This window comes from Musca autumnalis, unplaced genomic scaffold, assembly GCF_047663935.1.
Source record: "Musca autumnalis isolate F117 unplaced genomic scaffold, ASM4766393v1 scaffold_3, whole genome shotgun sequence".
NCBI classification, from domain to species: Eukaryota; Metazoa; Arthropoda; class Insecta; order Diptera; family Muscidae; genus Musca; species Musca autumnalis.
In genome coordinates, this window is record NW_027411866.1 from 84,455,935 (window position 1) to 84,477,359 (window position 21,425).

Here is a 21,425-nt window from a genome sequence, read left to right on the forward strand (position 1 = left end):
CGAATCTGAACATCGTGTCTAAAAACATCACCTGTATAGAAGTTTGAAATGTCGTCAAAATTACGCTGAGGGGTATTTTTGATAACGTTGAAAAGTCGCTTTAGCCATGTCCGTCCCTCTGCCTGGAGTGACCATTACTCTCGAACGAATCAACGGATTGAGCCCAAAATTTGGCATTCGTAAATTTTGTTCAAACTTTATGGTCAACTCCTTCGGATAGCCCCCCACAAAAGTTCAATTGGTTAAAGTGGTACGCACGATAACTCACGATGGGAGTAACCGAATACATCAGGTTCGAATATGGGCTATATCGATCCACTCGTTAGGGTACCTCCCATACAAAATTTAGTTCAGGCAATTTAATAACTCCTGTCAAATCGAATTGATTTTTTTAACAGATTGTGCTCTATTACGAATAAACCAATTTTTTCAGGTGCAAGTCCATGCTTCGTGACACAATCACATGAAATCTGTAAAAACCTCTACGGCCACCATATGTAGCGGCTGGAGCCCACGACAACTTTCGAATCGGCTACTGCATCGGTCCAAACATTGCATATCATGATATTTCTGCGAATCTTACATAAAGTTCGAAGATGATTCTAATCGGTAAACCCCTTTCGGTACATTCCTTAGGGTACATCCCTCACAAAAGTTGAAAAAATTGTTAAGTACCGTTTGGATTTCGTCTGTTCTGAGAATACTTTGGAAATTATTGCCGAAGCTATTCTTTGTGGTCCTATTTACACGATATTCCACTTTCTGACTTAATGATCTAACTGACATGAATGATGTCTACGATACGTATCGAAAGGAATGAATGAATTATAAAATGGATTATGTCGGTCCATTCCTTCAAGTACTTCCTCCACGAAATTCTGAAGACCCCCTATATACATGATTTTTGTCCATGGATGAAAGTTGAAGATATTGGTCGATGGTGTCCTGACTCCCCAGTAGAAGGATTCTCTAACATATTTTTATGTTACCGGCAAAAATCGGTAAAATTAAAACGCAAGATTATGAATAAAATGTTCAAATAAAACATGACCGCACTCTTTCTATTGGTAGAACTTTTCGGCTACTTTTTTTGGTCGAAAAATATCAATAATTACTGAAATTATAAGCATCTTAATTTTAAAGATGTTTGTCGGTAACTCAAGAAATGAGTTACAGAATCGCAGTACAGGATATTGGGTGTAACGTTCGATAGCATGTTTAAGTCGCCAGAGCAAGCCACAGCTATTTGCGACAACATTAGAAGTAGGAATAAGTTCCTCAAGTCGCTGGCCAGCAACACTTGGGGTTCTGACAAAAAACTTTGTTGACCTCTTTCTTACAAAGCAAAATAGAACGGTCTGTTGTAAGCTATGCAAGGCCAGTGTGGTATGCAAATGTTAGCAATACCAAGGCAGTGGGTTTATTTGTACCGGATTGATCAAAAGCAAAAGTGTTTCGGACAGCGGCTGCCAACCCAGCATCAAACCTATTCTGCTACAACAACAATGTTAGCGCTATGCAGTGGAAGAAAATTCAAACATGCCAGAAAGCCGACTTGAAGACTGTAACATTGTTCCTCCATACAAGACAGGTTTCACACACCCAGGCACGTCAGGAGAGATCTTCATGATCTAGAGAGAGAGTGAGGTCCAAACGAAAACCACTATATAGATCAACGTACCTATCTGACAGACTTGGATAGCGTTCAAACTTGTGCAGTAGCGCAGGCGATGAATGTCGTACTCTGACCACCATCGGAGGAAATTATATCCGGACGACGCAGCCGCCTCAATCAATTCGTATTGGGCCCGAATTGAAAGCGCGATAACCAACGCATGCCCGCATATGGGCTGGGATCGAGTGAGACGATACATAAAGAATCTTCCGATTCTTAATGAACGTAACCAGTCCAAGTTGAAGAATTTTTGAATCTTGACACAGAGGAACCAGTACCATCCCTGCGGGGTGTGTGTTTAACTTTTTTTTAGCTTGTAGGTTTTAACTAGTATATTGTAGTTTGTAAGTAGTTTTAATTAGGTAAATTTAGGTTTTAAGTTTTAACAATATTTTCGTGTTTTGTGGTTATTTTTCGATTATTTTTCATTACGCCAACTATTTTAACATGGGGATGAGCTAGGCAGTGGACAATTGTCCATCTCTGCATTACTTTTAACTAGTTATAAACCAACAATTTTTAACTGATTTATATCTAACTATTTTTTGGCTTTTTATAGTCAGTGTTGAAGCAAGTCCAACAACATAGTTTAAGTGCCTTCAATGAATTACTCTTACTATAGAATTGCCCATACATAGCTATTAAAATTAACTGAATTATCATAAATATTTGTATGTAATTATATGGCAACTCTTTATCCACTTTATAGAAAGCTTTAACTCAAGTGGATAAAGAGTTTCTACATTCCAACCGTTTCTGTTGCTATCATATACCTAATTGTCAATCCATGAATTTAAGAAAACTACTCTGTTAGCAACCTCTCAACGGTAAGCAACCGATCTTGTCAATAAAGGAAACCAAGTTTCTGCCGCAAACCTTTTGTTTCTCTTTATTCTATTTACATGTTTCCATTTGGGACTCAAAGCTCATACCTCTGGAGCTAATAATCAGACCGCTAATAATTACAGTCCAATCTATCACCGCAGATTTATTAGCCCAAGAGTGTACAGTCAGTTTAAATTTTTAGTTTTTGTCTTAAAGAGAGTGAAAAAACATGGATATGTTGCATTTATATCGAAATAATTACGAAAGTGTATATGACAATTATTTGCGTCGAAAACACGCTATTGAACATTTAACGTTTTCAACTGGTTGATCTCTAGCTGACTTTTCAACTAATTTATAGTTGGTTGTAGAATAATTGCTTTGTAACTGACTATTTTGAAACTGGTTGATAACTAGCTGAAAAGTAATGCAGAAATAGTCAGTTGTCCATTTTTTTAGTTTTCAACCTGTTTAATCTATAGATGACTTTTCAACCAATTTGTAGTTAGTTGTAGAATAATGCATTTATAACTAACTACATATTTTTTCAACCGGTTGAGAAAAGTCTCACAGGGAAATAACTAACAAGAAATACCAACATATTAGTATTGCTACAACAACAACAATGATCACGATTCCTCACGAATTGAGTATTCGATTGTGCCATATTGGACAACACTTTCGGGTACTTTCCTCCTTGTTCTTTCTTCTATGTAATTACAATGATACAATTTTTTTCGTAGGCAAGTTCATGTTTCCTTTTTAATGGTCCAAAAACTCTGTAATCCTACGGTGACCAACTAAAATAGCGATTTGCACGATAACTATTGATATTCCAAGGAATATTTGTGGTCTTTGCTACATTATTCTTCGCACTTCGATCGATAATTTTAGAAAGCATGTTCCAAAAAGACGGCTCACGTGTATTTCCTGTAATGCAAAAAAGAGTATGTAAATATAATTTTTTTGTGTAAACTGTGTTGACTGGGTCTGTCAGTGGAGATATTAAGTCTACTGTTTGATATGCTTACCCCAGAAACACCTACAAATTTACGCTGGAAAGTCCCGAAATGTCTTTTGTCATACACAAAAATGTTAATTTGGTTGCTAACCCAAGAGCAAAAATGAGTGTTCTCCCTCTCACCATCTCCGGAGTATTTCCAAGAACTTGTCATATTTTTTTTTGGTACCTAGGGTAAATGCACCAGTAGTCGGCACTTTAAGGATTCTCGTATCTTCAGCCGTATGTCATTCCGAGCCTAAATATCCAATCAAATTAAATTTAAGTTGTTATGATTCGTTATTTTGTGTAGTTTTAGATTATATAAACAATTTTTTTGATTATCTCTGTTCAGCATGCAAAAAATGCAATTTTAGTGAAATACTGCTTTTTCACCAGTAGTCGGCACCATTCCCCAATAGTCGGCATGATATGATCCAGTAGTCGGCATGTTATATTTAAATAAAGAAAAAATGCATACTTTACATTTTTTCTTAAATATTTGAAAGAACTATAGCTTAACCCTTTCGGTGCTTCTTTTTTGTTTTTGATCTGAAAAATATATTTTTCCAATTTTATATATACTTAAGCCCACTATATAAATAATCAAAACTAATTTTTTAACATTTTGTTTGGAAAAGTGGTTTTTGGACACTATGCCATATGGCATAGAATGTATTTAAAGGAAAAAAAACAAAACTAAAATATTCACGTTTTTAATTAAATTTCATCTTATAGAAGACCAGGAGGCCTTATAGAAGAGGAAGAGGTCTTCTTATAGAAGAGCAGGACGTCTTCTCATAAAAGAGCAGAAGGTCCTCTCATAGAAGGGCAGGATGTCTTCTCCTGGAAGAGCAAAAGGTCGTCTCATAGAAGGACAGGATGTTTTCACATAGAAGAGCAGGACGTTTGCATATAGAAGGGCAGGAGGCCTTCTTATAGAAGAGCAGGAGGTCTTCTTATAGTAGAGCAAGAGGTCTTCTTATAGAAGAGCAGGAGGTCCTCTCCTTGAAGAGCAGGAGGTCCTCTTCTTGAAGAGCAGGACGTCTTTACATAGAAGAGCAGGACGTCTTCTAATAGAAGAGCAGGACGTCTTCTGATAGAAGAGCAGGACGTCTTTTCATAGAAGAGCAGGACGTTTGCATATAGAAGGCGGGAGGTATTCTTATAGAAGAGAATGAGGTCTTCTTATACAAGAGCAGGAGGTCTGCTTATAGAAGAGCAGGAGGTCTGCTTATAGAAGAGCAGGACGTCTTCTCGTAGAAGAGAAGGACGTTTACATATAGAAGGACAGGAGGTATTCTTATAGAAGAGAAGGAGGTCTTCTTATATAAGAGCAGGAGGTCTGCTCATAGAAGAGCAGGACGTCTTCTCACAGAAGAGCAGGAGACCTTCTTATAAAAAACCAGATGGTCTTCTCATAGAAGAGCAGGGGCCCTTCTTATAGAAAAGCATAAGATCTTCTCATTGAAGACCAGGAGGTCTACTTATAAAAGACATGAAGGTTTGTCATAGAATATCTGGAGGTCTACTATTAGAAGATTTGGAGGACTTCACATAAAAGGTCTTCTTATAGAATATCTGGAGGTCTTCTTTTAGAACACTTAAAGCCTTTTATAGAAGACCTAGGGTCTTTTATAGAAAACCTAGGGTCTTCTTATAGAAAAGATAGGGTCTTCTTATGGAAAATTTGAGGCCTTCTTATAGAAAAACTGGAGGACTTCTTATAGAAGACCTGAATGTCTTCATATAGCAGATCTGAAGGACTTCTTATAGAACACCTGAATGTAATCCTATAGAAGGGCTGGAGGTCAGCTTGTAGAAGACGTGGGGCCATCTTATATAATATCTGGAGGAGTTATTTTAGAAAATCTGCAAGAGTTGTTATACATCATCTGGAGGTTTTCCTATGGTGGATCTGGAGGTTTCCTTACAGAAGACCTGGAAGTTTTCGTATAGAAGACCTGAAAGTCTTCGTATAGAAGACCTGGAGGTCTACTTATACAAGATCTGGAGTTCTTCTTATAGAAGACCTGGAGGTCTATTTATACAAGATCTGGAGGTCTTCTTATAGAAGATCTAGGGGTTTTACAATAGAAGATCTGGGAGTCAAACAAAGTGAAACATTTCCGTTGGGAAAAATCTATGCCATATGGCATAGTATGAAATATAAAAAATCTGGCAGCTCCATTGAACTATATTTCGGATCATTTTTTCGTTTTAATTATTAAGGCAACGATTATCTACTAAATTAAATACAAAAAGTTAACAAAAAAAATATTTATGTTAATAAAATATATAAAATTATAAGATGGTATTTTCATGCAAATTTTAAATCGAACGAGGAGCGCTTGCTCTTTGAGACATAACAATGTATAGGGTCCACCAATCAAACATTTTTGTCGAATTATTTTTAGATAACACTTCAGGGAAAAATACAAAGTTATTAAAAAAGGAGTGCCCATAAGTATTTTGCCTTAAAACGGCCTTCAAAAATTGGTTATGCCATATGGCATAGAATCCCCGAAAGGGTTAAGCATTAGTTATTTATACATTTCTTGTTTATGACATACGTTTCTATTGATTTTACTTCAAAAAATAAGGAAATTTAAACATATTGTTTAAATAAATTAGTTCGTACCAGTAGTCGGCATCTATTACCCAGTTGTCGGCACCCCACAACGTACGTACTTCAAATCATGGCTAATATTGCTTAAAATCGCTAAAGTTCCTTTCAAATTGAAACTATGTTTCTATTAATTAACCTTTAAAGTATTTCTTTAGTATTTTTTATAATTTTTAGCTAAAAGTAATCGATAAAAATCAATGTTTATAACCCCATGCCGACTTCAGGCAAATTTTATATTTTTTTGTCCCTAAAGTCGGCATCAGCAAAAATTGCACAATTATAAATATTTTTAAAAAATTTCTTTTTCTGAAGTGTTCTTTTAACTGTTCTCTACCTATATAACAAAAATGTTGCGGAAATTTTCTTCATTTTAAAATAATTACAGAGCTTATAAGGTTAACATCTCCACAATTTTTTTCTTAAGAAACATACATTTTCGGTTGTGGTGAAAAACCCTTACTGACAAAAACTTAAATTTCGATATAATAATTGGTCCTAGCTCAATGAAATTTTATATAAAGTTAGCTGACAATATTGTTGAAGAATTTTAAGGATTAATTTCCTAGTTTGTTTTTTTAATTTTTAGTTATTTGAGTTCAAATTCAAAAGGTGCCGACTACTGGTACATGCCGACATTAGGTGCACTTACCCTACCTATCCATCCTTCCATTTATTATTTTATTAAGTATGGCCTGGTAATCTCGTATTTGCACTCAAGACTTATATTTTATTCTTTATGATTGTCGTTGTTGTGCCTTCCTCTTCTTCTTTACTTCTAAAGCTACTAATACTAATATTGCTCATATTCCCATATATTACCAACTTTTCGTGGAATTAAGTAAAATATAATAACAATAACAACAAGAGCAACTACGAAATCACAATAATAGGTATAACAATAAAAACAAACTTTATAGACTAAATGAACTTGTCTTCTTTTTGTTCTCTTTTGAGATACGTTGAGTTGTTGCTGTTGTTATTATTGTCGTTGACCTGAACACATAACAAAGACAGCAACAACAACTAGTCCACAAAAAAACCAAACAGAATAACAAGTGCAAACTCCACGACAACGTCGACGCACGCATTCATATCAAAAATAATAAATCCCCCTCCACTTAACATCGGCAGCAGCAGCACCATTAACTCACAAATAATTGAGCTGCTGAAATGTGACAACGTCGCCCAGAGATTCCCACAGCAATTAAAGAAGAGATCTTTCATAAACAAACATTTATTCAGCAGCAAGAACAACGAACGAAAGAAAGAATGGCAGCAGCAGCGGACAAACACTTTTTTACATTCACATACCAATAACAACAACAAAAATGTAAGAAAAGTAAACGTAACGTCGTCATGTGTTTACAAGGTATGTGTGCTCTTATGTGTCCGTGTGTGTTTAGTTTTGTTTATATTTTCATTAATATGAATTCTTTGTTGTTGCTGTCGATGATGCCTGGGCGATATACTGCAACATTTTATAAAAGGCCATAAAGGACAAGAAGACAACTACGCACAACTGGCAGTCTGTCTGACCGTTTGTTTGTCACGCCAAACGACTGACATTTTGACATAGGAAAATGTACAAACCGACCGACCGACCCACATGCATTGTTGTCAAATTTCTCTTTAGCTTCTAAACAGAGATTTTATTGTTGTCATTGTTAAGTGTTGCGGGACAGTCAAGTAATAACAATAGCAACAGCAGCAACTACCACTAACGCTGCAGCAATGTTATTGTTATTTGTGCAGCAAAAAAAAAAACAACAACCGGGAAAATGTATTCAACAATAGTAAATAACAAAAGGTGAAAAGGGACAGGACAAAGAAGAAAATTGCAAAAATAACATGTGGTGTTGTCTTTGGGGTACTATGTACGTTCTTTGCCATAGTGTGTATAGGTGCACAACGCAGCCCCGAGACACCTCAATTTTTATTAGGTTGGGTCGATATTGCAGCACCAATTATGGTTATTGGTTTAACGAAATTTGGTACCTAACATTTACAATTGTTTGGACGCAAATTGCAGTTTTGATGATCTCTAGAGAGTTTCACATCCTTCAAATTCCGACTAAATGCAGTTTCGTCTAACTTCCGCAGAATTCGCATATGGAGACCTTTGCGTAATTAGTCGCTTGATGGATGCCTGTGTACCATGGTGTAATTAGTAAGTGTTAAACTCACTCACATACGAAAGGTACACACTCCTTAAGGTCACAGTTTCCACACTCAACATTCTGGAAGTGTTGAGTTTTCGTTCGAAGATGGGCCATATCGGTGCACTCCTGCCGGTACCTCCCCTACAAAAGTTCAAAAATTTTCGCGAATTGGTCATAAACAGGCATAGGCAAATCAGGTTTGAATATGGACTTCGTGTGGCTCCCACGCATAATTTGCAAATCGTAATGTATTTCTACGCAACATGGATCAGGTTCGAATATGAACTATATCAGATCACTTCTTAGGGTACCTCCCACAGAACATTTCAAAAATTTTCGGAAAAGTGCTGTTTAGGACCTCCTATCGAATAATTTTGATTGTTTTAACGACGGTACATGTAAGAACTCGACAACTGCAAAAAAAAAAATAGATTAATTTAATGACTGAAAAATACCTAAGAAATGTAAACCCTTTTTCTCCATGGTCTACAATTCTTATAATATACATTAATACACACATCAATCCATTGTCCGAAGTTCTAGGAAGATGCTCAACGGTTACTTATGCATACATATTACCATGGTAAAATTACGAATGTAGGTGCATCAGCCCAGGTGATCGGCCGTAAGTCTTGTTTAGGGACACCTCTCAGATCGGGAGTATCTTGGGAAGTATGGACTTCGCCTGTGAATGCTGTATATCGTTGTGATCTGAGTCCCAAGGACTACCTATGGTAAAAAATTCAACCCGAGCCGAGAGGTGACCCTAAACGAGACTTGTTACAATTTTCCCCTCCTTAACCTAGTGTTTTCTTGGTTTATAGAATTATTTCTCAAAACTGTAAAGAATAATCAAATAAGTAGTGTTTTCATTTATTTACCTTGCATAATGTTACAGTATGTTTTTCGACTACTGTATGCCCTCTGCCGATATTCTTGGATTTGAATTTCAAGCAGACTCAATAGGGCATGATAATAATTATCATATTTCAAGTTGTTATAATTCTAAAAAACACATTGCCCTGCAACTCACATTAACCCTATCATCCATCTGATATGTACGTTCACATTCTCTGCTCTCATTCTGGTGTAAACAAGTTTCCAAAATGAACGTGGTGGTGGGGTAACAATAATAACAGTAATGAGAGCAATGTCTGTCTATTGCACAGTGAGTGAGTCATGAGATGTATACGACACAATAATCAAATGAGGTTTGTCTGGCTGTTCGTCTCACTGGCTGGTAGTCTGTCGTTTGTTCGACTGCAACGTCTGGCGAAAGAGTGATAAAATTAATAAACGACCTCTGGAAAATGATAATACAAAATATAACAACAAATCCCACAGAGTATTGCCCGACGACTACACGACCGACGATGGCAACAATAAACCATACTCAACTCAGACACACATACTTTCACATATGTATGTATATAATATTCAAACATTTGCTTCTTCTTGATATCCGTCCAGTCCATGCCGCAAAACAAACTAACTTCTTTGTCATGCCCATAATACAATAATAATACCCATATTGCTTTGCTATTCATCCAAGTCGTACATAGCGAAAATTCGCTTCGCCATACTGACGGTTGGTTTGTTTTGTCGGTCGTACGTCGTTTAGTTCTCTTTTTTTTTTTGCTGCTGCTGTTGCTATTTTTAATGGTAAACAGAAAATTACGCCGCAGCTCTACTGCATGAAGCCGATTATGCGGCGGCAGAACGTTATAACAACAACAGAACACCAACTAGCTCCCCTGTGTCTGATTAGTTTAAATTGGTATTGTTGGGCCAAACGAAAGCTTCGGTGTTTTCTTCTTCTTCATCATCGTTGTCATGTCAAATACTGTTTTTGTGCTATCGACATCAATTTTGTTTTTTTTTTTACTTTTTGTTGTTGTTATTCATTTTCAATGATTGGGGTGTGTATTTTGTCTGGTATTTCGTTTATTTTTTTCTTCGAAAGTTGCATGCAATGCTCTCTGCTGCTCCCTTTTATTTATAATTTTCTATTATCGCGTTGCAGCTAATTTTTTTTGCTTGACTGCCGTTTTTCTGCTGTCGTAATAACAATTTTTAATTGCGCGCCAATTTTGATACATGTTTGCCGATCAAAATCACCACGTCAAAACGTCGTTAGTAACTCGAATGAATGCCAGCCACCTTTCTCTCGGCTATAAATTTTTGGAATGTGTGCCTTTTTGTTGTTGTGATCATAGCATAGAGTTGCCAGTTTGTTGGTTATTTTAAGAATGTAGAGGATAGAGGTGTTAATTGGTTTGGATTTTACCAGTTTATACAATTATCTCCTACACTTTGTGGCTCGTAACAACATTTTCTGCTGATTAAATGGCAATTGCTGAAATTAATATTAAGCTTAAAGTCATTACCTATTTACCACCTCACTTATTTAGCACAACAACAACTGTATTTTGGCCGAAATTTCTTCAAGATGTAAAATGTTATTTTTTACGTTTTCATGCAATTTATTGCCAATAATGAAGAATATGACAGATTAAAACCTCGGCGCTGGCGTTTTACTCCACCTTATAATTTCATTATGCCTAAAATATTTCCCATCAACTTCCCAAAGGGGATAAAGATATGTATACACAATGGATTGTACAGTTAAAACCCACTGGAATTAAAGGTAAACTGTAATACTAAGATTAGATTTATAAATCCACTCGATTTCAATTCCATAGCGTGTATACGTCAAATAAATCCTAGTTATATGTAATATAAATTCACTGGATTTTATTTGACGTATATGTTATGGAATTGACATTTAAAATCAAGTTGATTTCGTAAATCTAAAGGTACTATAAGAGGTAAAAATTGCAAAACATGTCTATTCCTGCAAGTGGTTTGGGAGCAGTACTTATTATATTGCTAATTATTCCTTAATAACATGTTTAGACGGTATTTGAGTCTTGTCAACTCTTTGAACATAACCTCTCTCAACGATAATTCACCTGCTTTGGCTGTTCACTACAATTAAATACTAACTTTTCAATGTCAAAATTTACCCCCCACCTCATGTTATTATTGTGATTTCTATCCAATAACACGTTTTACCTCATCCAAAATCACCACCATCGTCGTTGTTAAAAATGCCAGTAAAACGTTTTTATACCCATTCTAATAAATGTGTATGCCTTGGCAACACTATACACAGCTGACAGTGGCAAACACACATTCGTGTTGTTTTTCTCGATGCTTTGTAAGCAGTACGTCGCCGTCTGAACCCCGAACAGCCACTCTCTCTCTGTGCTGTGTAGTATTTTTGTTAATACTTTTTTGTTTCTGTCGAGTTTTTTACGTAAAAAAAGAAATTTAGAAATAAAATAAAACAAAAATTAATGCAAATAATTAATGAAAGGCTATGTGTCGTGGTTCTTCTTCTTGTTCTAGCCTAATTATTGAGTGGTGTGGTGACATTTATATTATCTTGGCTCTCTGAGATAACCGTGTATTACTGTAAATTAATGGAAAGGAAAGAAAAAAAAAACAAAAAAGAGTTCATACGTAAAATTATTAATAGCAAAATTTATTAAATCGTTTTCGATGTTCCCAGCTCCTTTGTTTAAAGGAAGGAAAAAAGAGCAAATAGTGTAAAGGTGCAAACGAAATTTAATTTTTGGAAGAAAGAAGCTGAGTATTTCATCCATACTTACCAACCACAGCACCATTGCAAAATAGTGTAAAAGTGCAAACGAATTTAAATTTTTGGAAGAAAGAAGCTGTATGTTTTATCCACAAAAAGTCATCTAACAGAACAGCTCCTCTGTTCAGAGCACAATAAAAGTGCAAAAGAAATTAAAAGCAAGAATCTGTGTACTCATAAAAATAATTGCTAAAATCCTAAAAAATTGTGTTCATTTTGCCCTCCTCCTCCCTGTTCAGGAATAAGACAGATGTTCATAAATGTGCTTTGCTGTTGGGATTTAAAATTTAACGAATGCAGCCAAAATCTTCATTGTCATGTAAGTTAATATTTTGGCTTAAATTTCTCAAATTTCTCCTTAACCAAAAATACCAACTGCGTCGTATCATGACCCTACACATTTGACTTTGATGTTTGAACTTCCCCCACCCTATTTTTATATTACCTACCTATGTACTTTATCAAAGCTGAATTTTATTTTATTACTTTTTCTCCAGCTTCTCTGTGGAATTTGTTGATTAAATGTCAATCACAAGTAGACGACAAATACATATTTATTAAAAATATTTTTGCCAAATTCCAAGGAAAAGTAGGAAATCAGTGCACAATTTGTTGTTTTTGATGTTCCAAGGGATTTTTGTTTTTATCATGCGAAGCCATACATTTTTACATTAGAGATGGATTGTCATGGACTTGCAAAAGGGGCCTCACATATTGTGTAGTACGTAGTTAAAATGCTAAACAGTAATGTAAAACTAAAGGATTATGAGAGGATTAAAAGGGTACTCACGGAACTTTCAAAGTCCAAATCTCGGGAAATATGGATTTACACACCAAAAAATATGTATCTTTGCAAATGGGACACCAGTAGTGCGATTCCGTAACTCATTTTTTGAGTTACCGACAAAAATCGGTAACGCAAAATTATGAATGAAAAGTTCAAATAAAGGTTGACAACACTGTTGCTATCGGTAGAACTTTTCGACTACTCTTTATTGGTCGCAAACTTACAGAATGACATCCCCAGCAAAATTTGACGGAAGGGGTTCTTTGCGATGACGTGATTTCATGTCATCTTTTGCATTGGTTCAAAGGAAGTCGTGAAAGATCCGATCTTTTCATTAGGATTTGAACCAATGCAAAGGAAGTCGTCAAAGATCCGATCTTTTTATCAGCATTTGTACCCATTCCATCGATCCAATAGAGATGATGTTTTTGTTTTTATTTACACACCTGTTTATTTTCATTTTGGTATGTTCCAGTACTGCAAAAATCTACTAATTTTTACTATTTTTTCCGATAACATAAAGGAAAAATTTTTACGTTGTAAAAATAAGTAGATTCTTGCAGTTTCTGGAACAGACCAAAGTTGTTAGAACTGTCGTCGCGATGTTGTCTTACATTTCCTGCATATCAAACAACTAAAACTTCTAAACAATTGGTATTATATGAAGTCCCAACCATCGAGCTAAAAATAGAATCGGACTGCAACCATTGCTATTTTAAAAGTTCCCTTGTCTGTTCTAAATCTGACATAGAATGAAATCAATCAAATCTCGCTTCTTGGAATTTGAAAAAAAAAAGTCCGAAACGAAAAGGAACAAGAATCTGAAAATAAAGAAGAAACTACTTTTGGAAAGAAACAATTAAAAATAAATTAATTAAGCATAAATGGTATTTTCCATAAAAAGTCTCTCCTCCCCGTTCGTTACATTTTGTTCTTAGAGATCCCTAAAGCAATCCGGGTTGTAGATCCCTACATATTTCCGTCACTAAACAAAATAGTATAAATTACCAAAATGTTGTTATAAAATAACAAAATTATAAAATAAAAGTAATTTACGAAATAAAAATACTTAAAGGAGTGCATTTGGAGTCCATGTCGAAATCTGAACTGGCGATGGGAAGATAATTGAAAAAACCTTTTGTAAGATGAAAGAATATCAGTTGCGGAGAACGGAGGAAGTAATCTTTTGCGTTGCAGCGGTGGTGATTACATTGCAATTTTGGATGTAAACTTTTGAAAAACTAAACTGATAAATTAATTGTAGTTATTTCATGAATTCGTTTGAATTAATAAAGAGTTTTGTTTTTCATGAAAACCATATTTTAATACAGCATTTCCATTTTCCAAACAATACATGAAAATTTCATGCCAAGGGGTTGGTGAAAATGACATGCCAAAGCATTGGTTAAAATGACGTCAAAGCATGGGTGAAAATGACGTGTCAAAGCATTGGTGAAAATGACATGTCAAATCATTGGTGGAAATGACATGCCAAAGCATTGGTGCAAATGACATGTCAACGCATTGGTTAAAATGACATGCTTAGGATCCAGAAAAGAACGTCATCTTTTGGGGTCCACGCTCATATAAAATTAATCGATGAAGATGCTAAAAAGATGACATGCTAGATCACTTGCACCCATGATTGAATGTCATCTTTGGCATCGAACATTTTGCTGGGTCGTTAATTACCGAAATTATAACCATTTTAATTTTACTACATTTGTCGGTAACTCAAAAATGAGTTAGAGAATCGCACTACAGGGACAGGGCTATCATATGCAGACATTGCAAAAACAATCAACGAGGAACCATTAAACTGGATTTGTTACCAGATCTCCCCAAACCAGTGCCAGAGAAGTGGTACTTCAAAATTAATTTGTGTCTAGTGTCACGTGATAAAGTCAGAAAAGTTCTACATAATCACAAGAATTCATTACGGTTGGTTAGACAAAAAACTTGCTATCCAAGGCAGAGAGGTGAACCAGATTTGGAATAGAGAACATTTCACTGAAATGTCGGGATTTTCGCAAAAAAGGGCTTATGTCTCGTTTAGGCGCACCTCACAGATCGGTCTGAAATTTTTATCATAGGTAATCTTTGTTACCCTGATCACAACGATATATAGCTTTCCAGGGGGAATCCATACTTCCCGAGATATGGGTCTTGACATTTCGCACATGTCTTACTTTAACACCATTACCTTCTTTACGGGAATCGCGCGGATGGGACTGAAATTTTTACCATAGGTAGTCCTTGTTACTCTGACCACAAAGATATATAGCTTTCCCGGGGGAAGTTCATACTTTTGGAGACATGATCTTGGCTTTTTTATTTCAGTCCGATCCGAGAGGCTGGTTTCCGCAAATATTGGTGGTTGATTTGTTTAAGCCAAGATTGGGTGCATAAACAACAAGCAAAAATAATTGTGTAAATTGAAACATTCAGAAGACTACCGGTAACACAACAGTAATCCTTTTTTCCAAAAATTATGTATTTACTTAGCGACATTTCTATGGACGTGGAGCGTTTATCTTAACCGTTGGAAGTGGATTAAAGTGGAACTAACCATTCGATAGCCATCGTGTCAACCAGCCGTTTTAGTTGGACACTGTAGCCTTTGAGCCTTTCGTGGGTCATTATGTCAAGAAGCGTGGACTTACAACGCCAAAAAACTACAGACCGTATGTACAGGAGCCTTAAGAATATTACGAAATATCAATTGTAGCAACGAAATCTAAAAAATCCTAAAATCATAAGGACTTGCCCTCGAAAAAAATCCCAAGGCCTACCTCCTGCGAAAATTTCAAGGCCCTTAAGTTGCACATAAGCTAAAATTTTGAACTTTTGTGAGTGAGGTACTCGATGGTCCGATATATACCTTCTTGTGACCAATTATTACCAAAATCGTGCTTAGTCAGTCAATTTTTTAGAATTTTGTGTGGGAGTTAACCAAAGGATTGGGCCAATATTGCCAATATTCAAACCTGATTTATTGGAATTGCCCGAAGGAGTGTACTATATTGGTCCATATTTAGATCAAAGTTTAGACCAAATCGGTTGATTGAGAATTTGAGACTTTTTCCTATGGACAGGTCAGGCGCAAAAGTCGGCCACGCGAACAAAAATTTCATCAAAATTATAAGTTTTCTTTAAGTTGCTTTCCCCTATGGACTGACGTAAAAAGTCTGTCTGTCTTGGTAAGCTTTAAAACGACACCCATATTGCCCTAGTAAGAATAGCAAAATGTCAAGACCCATAACACGAGAAGTATGAACTTACCCGAGAAAGGACTACCTATGGTAAAAATTTCAGCCCGATTTAAGAGGTACCCATAAACAAAGTAATAGCGTTTACGCCAGAGTGAGGCAGAGAACATTTTTGGGTCTCTCTTGTGCTCTCAATGAGCTTAAATTTGTTGTTGTTCACAACGTGTTAGCATCTACACAGGCTGTGAGCGATAACAAATTTACGCTCACTTAGAGCACTTGGGCTCTCTTGTGAGTCACAATGCCTACGCCTGGTTTACGCCAACTATTCCGTGGTAAAAATCACTACAGACTCTGTAGCGATTTTTTACATCGGAACAGTTGACATCCCTGCTTGAACAGTGATTTTTGTACGTCAAAAATCGCAAGTAGGGGGACAACCACCAACTTGGCATCCCTGGCTTAAAACATTTCGAGCATTATGGGCCAAATACATACAGTCCGTTGTGCGACGCGTTGTGTGTTGAAAACAACAACCACATGAAAAATGTGTAAGTGATGCCAAGTTTGTTCTTGAAGTTTTCATGTGGTTGTTGTAACGCAACGCTCAACGCACCGTATGTGCCGAGGTCTTTAGTAGTAAGTAGTAAACAAGACGTCTCATATGGACAGGCCAGACGCAAAAGACGGCTTTGCGAACAAAAATTTCTTCTAAATTGTAAGTTTTGTTTTCGTAGCCAGCCCCTCAAGCGGGGATTAACAAAAATACTCTCTATAAGCTTTAAAACGACAACCATACTGTCCAAGTAAAGGCTTCGGCACATATAAGGCCTCTGCACATACGGAGCGTTGAGCCTCGCGTTACAACAACCACATGAAAACTTCAACAACAAACTTGGCATCACTTACACATTTTTCATGTGGTTGTTGTTTATAACGCGTGAGGCGACGCGCATCGGACCGTATGTGCCGGGGCCAATAGTCTGTTGCGTGACGCGTTGCACGTTAAAAACAACAACATGAAAAATGTGTAAGTGATGCCAAGTTTGATCTTGAAGTTTTCATGCGGTTAAAAATCAGGGATGCCAAGTTGGTTGTTTTCCCGCTACTTGTGGTAATTTTTGACGTACAAAAACCACTTTTTAGGAGTTGTAGCGATTTTTTATTTTAATTCGGTACAGTAGCGATTTAGGCTGTTTAAGGTAGCGATTGTAGTTTTTAAAGCAAACGAAAGTATAGTGAAATATTCATACATTTAGAGGCCAGATAGTGTTCAAAAATGCAAAAAAGCATGGGAATTGAGATATTTATATTTATATTGAAGAAATGGATAGAAACATGTATGTGCGATTTTTTTAAATTTCTCTCTTTCTGTGTAACAGTTGATAATTTCTGCCGTTTTTACACATTTTCGCTTTTTGGTCCTAAAAACCACCACAAGTCTGCACTAAGACTTGTGGTGGTTTTTAGCACAACTTTTCCGTAGCGATTTTTGTCTCGGAACATTTGGCATCCCTGTTAAGAATAGTAAAATGTGAAGACCCATAACTCGTCAGGTTTGGACTTACCCCTGGAAAGTTATATGTATACCATTATTATCACTGAGAACCATCCGTGGTAGAAATTTCAGCCTGATTCGAGAGGTGACAACAAAATTTGCGTGCATAAATAAATTATTTATAAACAAATAATTTTAAATAATTTATAAGCAATAATTAGTTAAAATAAATTTTAATGAGATGAGAAAACTTTTCATACCACCCACGTATCCATCCGTATTCTCTGAGTGGTGTGTGTGTTCTCAATAAGGTTGGTCTGTCGGTTATTTTATGTGTTGTTTTTGTGCTTCTTCTTGTTCTTCTGTTGGTGATGGTTTGTTGTTGATGGTGCGGGCCGACTTTTAGCAACAATAACAATACTATTACGCACACACACAGATACCCGACTGAAAGAGCAAAAAAGCTTGAAGTCATTCATTATACAGGCGCTGTTGCCACATTTCCACATGAATTTAACATTATTTTGTTGTTGTTATTGTGTTCTCTGTCAGAGAGCCTGCTGTCAATGTTCTGTCGCTGCTGTTTAGTTCGTTTGTGTGTTGTCGACGTTATGTTTTTTCTGTTTGTGTTTTTAGCTCTCTATGGGTTCTGTTTTTTTATTTTTTTGCTTAATGTGGGTGTTGTATTGTGTAAATAAGTGTTGTTGTTGCATATCCATCCACATCCATTCATGTACATACATTACGATCTGTTTGTATGTCAAATGGATGGTTGTTGGTTGGTTGGATGATGTTGTTGTACTTTATAGTACGTGCGACGTAAAAGTTTTTCTGTTTCCATATAAATTACATGAAACTATCGGCAAAAAAAGAAACAAAACGAAATAAACAAGTTTTATTTCATTTTTTTCGATTTGCTTATTTTTGTTGTGACTTTTTTTCTTTCATTCACATTGGTTGTTTGCAAAAAAAGAAAATACTAAATTAAGGATTGCCAATGTAATCAAAGTAGCGCACAGCACATGGTAAACTTAGATTCAACTACTTTAATAACCGATGACGTGTTGGTTGGATTTGTGGTTTTTAGAATGTTGAAAAAGGTCAATTACTGTTTGCGGGCGACCGTGTAAAGAATAGATTGAGATTTTTTGGAAGATTTGGATAGGTAACTTTATCATTAACAGCTCGTTTCTGTATGTCGACAAAAAAGGAATGTGTATGAAATACTACCAAACTCGTGTGTGTGCTTTCAATTTTGTTTTTGTTTTGAAGCAAAAGCAAAGGTAAAAATATTACGAAAACTAAAGTTTGGGTGTGTTTCATTCGCAATTTACATCTAACAGGTTTCATAAAACGTGCGTCATTTAAGTTGTCATTTACATAGAATAGAATATCTGTCAAATGGCAGAGATATACCCTCAGCTTCGGACCTAAAGAAGTACACACAATACTTCAGACGTCTATAGGGGGTTTTTCAGTTTTTGGGTCGATTTCTCAGGAAGTGTGACCTTGCCCCCGAAAAAAATTTGAACCGCCGAACTAGGGCTGCATACGACACACACATGTTGCCAAAAATTTTAAAATGATACCAGACGACTCCTTGTACTGCACTCTTTCAATAACTTGTATGGGAGGTACCCTAAAAAGTGGTCCGATGTAGTCAATATTCGGACATACAGCGTTTGGACCAAATCGATTTCTCTATTCGAGAATTATCTTACGTCGTGCCACCCAGTTCAGTTTGTGCCGGCAGGCTTTTTTTGGAGTTTTGGACCATTATCTCAGGAAGTATGGACTGCATTGCAATCAGAGCTGCTTGTGGAGTGCATTTAAATAAAGGCTTCTTTTATTGCACCTTGTATAACTAGCTGTATGTCAGTTTCTGGAGTAAAGACAAGAGACAGGATGGGCCTTACCACAGTGGTACACATTCCGTGTATAATCGGTGGGTTCAGTCCCCAGCTCTTCCCCATCGAATTCTTGCACGAATAGAGTGCGATAATTCTTCTCTTGGTTCGTTCCTCAACTTTCCTTTGCCATTGAAGTTTTGACATTCCAGGATTGTACCTAGGTACTTTGCTGCGGCGGAGAGATGCAGTTGTTCTGTAGAAGCTGTTTTGTAGTTTTGAGCCAAAGATAAAATTCATACAGCCTTTAGAGCTGCTTACGTGCTGCCATTTAACTTTAAGTTTCTAAGGTCATTATTTGGTCAAATTTGCATCCAATGTATAATCGGTGAGTTCAGCCAGAGCTCTGCCCCATCGTATTCTTGTATGCTCGTTTTCTTGTACAGGAGTACAGAGTGCAAATAATCCTATCTTTGTCCGTTCCTTAACGTCCCTTTTCAATCGAAGTTGACAGTCCAGGATTGTACTTATGTAGACTTACATAGCTTCGGGGGAGAGATCTTGTTGCACTCCTCCAGTACTGGCAGCACAAAGTCGCCGAACTTTCGTTTTCTAGTGAACAGGTCTGTCTTCGATGGATTTACTCCAAGGCCGTTTAAGCGATGGGCACCTTTGATAAGGCTCTCTGTATAAGTTTCGAAAATTGCAGACAGGAATTTGCCAATAATCAGTAGTACTACAACTTTAGGGCCTGATTATCCAGTTCCGTCAATATAGAATTGGTGAGAGTACCCCATCCTGAGGAGTACCTCTAGTAACTATTCCCTAATGGTCGTCTGCCCAATATATAAAGTGTCTCATTTTAAACGAACAGTGGAAATTAATTTAGTTCTCTCTGAATAAGAGAGAATCCATCTAAAATTCAAATGGCAACACTGTTTAGCATGCTGTGTTTACTTGAAAGGCTGTTGGATTTTTTTTTACTTTTGTAGCCTTTTTACATAAAAAAAACGCACTCAACAACAAAGACGGACGGACACAGAACTTGCAAAGAAAATCAATATTTTCACTCATGCGAATGATGATGTTGTTGCTGTTGGTCGGTCGGCATATGCGAATGTTTTGGAATTGTTTTGAATGTTTTTTGTTTGCTCGTGTTGTTTTTCTTTTTTATTTTAATGAGTTTCCTTTCATCAAACTTAAACATTTACACAAACCACAGAACCACGCCATTCCACCCATTACGCACTTCGGCAGCACTCCGTCATGGCTGGTAAATAGAAAAGTTTTGTTTTATTTCACTCATGTTTAATGCTATTTTTTCTGCAGTTATACATACTTTTCAAGATTGTGTTGTTTTTCTCTCGTTACCAGTTGTTGATATGTTCTTTGCTCTTGTTTGGTTTCCTTTATTCAATTCTTTTGCAAGGAGGAGGGAGAAGGGGGGGGCTGGGCAAGAAAGTCCATTTCAATGTTTCATTCGTTAATAATTTAAAAAGTTTCCATTTGATATTTTTAATGGATTTTTTGCTTGCTGTCATATTTTGGTGTGCCCACACCCACCTACCCAAGTCCATCTACTATGTGGTATTTGGCGGATGTCAGATGGCACAGAGAGTAATGCTTTGGTTTTTGTCCTTAAATGGATTTTTTTGCTTTCATAACTAAGAACTAACCCATTTCTACTATTTGTTTTTCTTCTTTTTCCTTTTCTTTCTTTATCCAGAACTATTGTTGTAGAGTCATGGATGGCATGCATGCAATCATCTTCATCATCACTTACCACCATTATAATGGTTCATTCCAATTGCGATTGTTGTTCTAGCTTTTTTTTTAAGATTTCATCACCTTTTTTCTACACTTGGGTTATTTGTATGCGGTGAGGTGAAAGAGGTTAAAAGATAACAGCCCTGCTGATGCATATCCATACATCGATGTTCCCTTACGTCGATTTTCGTGTAAAAAATCACATGGAAAACAGTGTGCGCCTCTCTTACCAATGTCAACACAATATTTTCGGAGCATTAATGGCCCCATCCACCTCTCCTGTTTTCTTTTTTACTTTTATTATCTTTGAGGACGACTATATGTGCCTAATAATCTTGTTTTTGTCTTGATTTCTTTTTCCTAAT

The 21,425-nt window shown here is 36.4% G+C and overlaps 1 protein-coding gene and 1 long non-coding RNA gene across 6 annotated transcripts in view; one reads left to right on the top strand and one right to left on the bottom strand.

Annotated features, from left to right (window-relative positions):
• The window catches only part of Smr (nuclear receptor corepressor smrter), a 239,828-nt gene that overhangs the window by 161,364 nt on the left and 57,039 nt on the right, over nucleotides 1-21,425 (top strand). The window contains exon 1 of one of the 5 annotated variants that reach the window (XM_073972313.1): nucleotides 7,793-12,271. The exons of the other annotated variants lie outside the window; for them this stretch is intronic. Coding sequence (XP_073828414.1) covers nucleotides 12,270-12,271 — 2 coding nt within the window. The 5' untranslated portion in view covers nucleotides 7,793-12,269. Of the gene's footprint in view, nucleotides 1-7,792; nucleotides 12,272-21,425 lie in introns of those variants that run through there. 5 annotated transcript variants of the gene reach the window in all.
• Nucleotides 3,065-6,976, bottom strand: LOC141396690 (uncharacterized). The gene is made up of 3 exons (XR_012411219.1): nucleotides 6,779-6,976; nucleotides 3,532-3,759; nucleotides 3,065-3,430 (listed from the first exon to the last, which is right to left on the bottom strand). It is a non-coding gene; the product is annotated as an uncharacterized lncRNA (long non-coding RNA).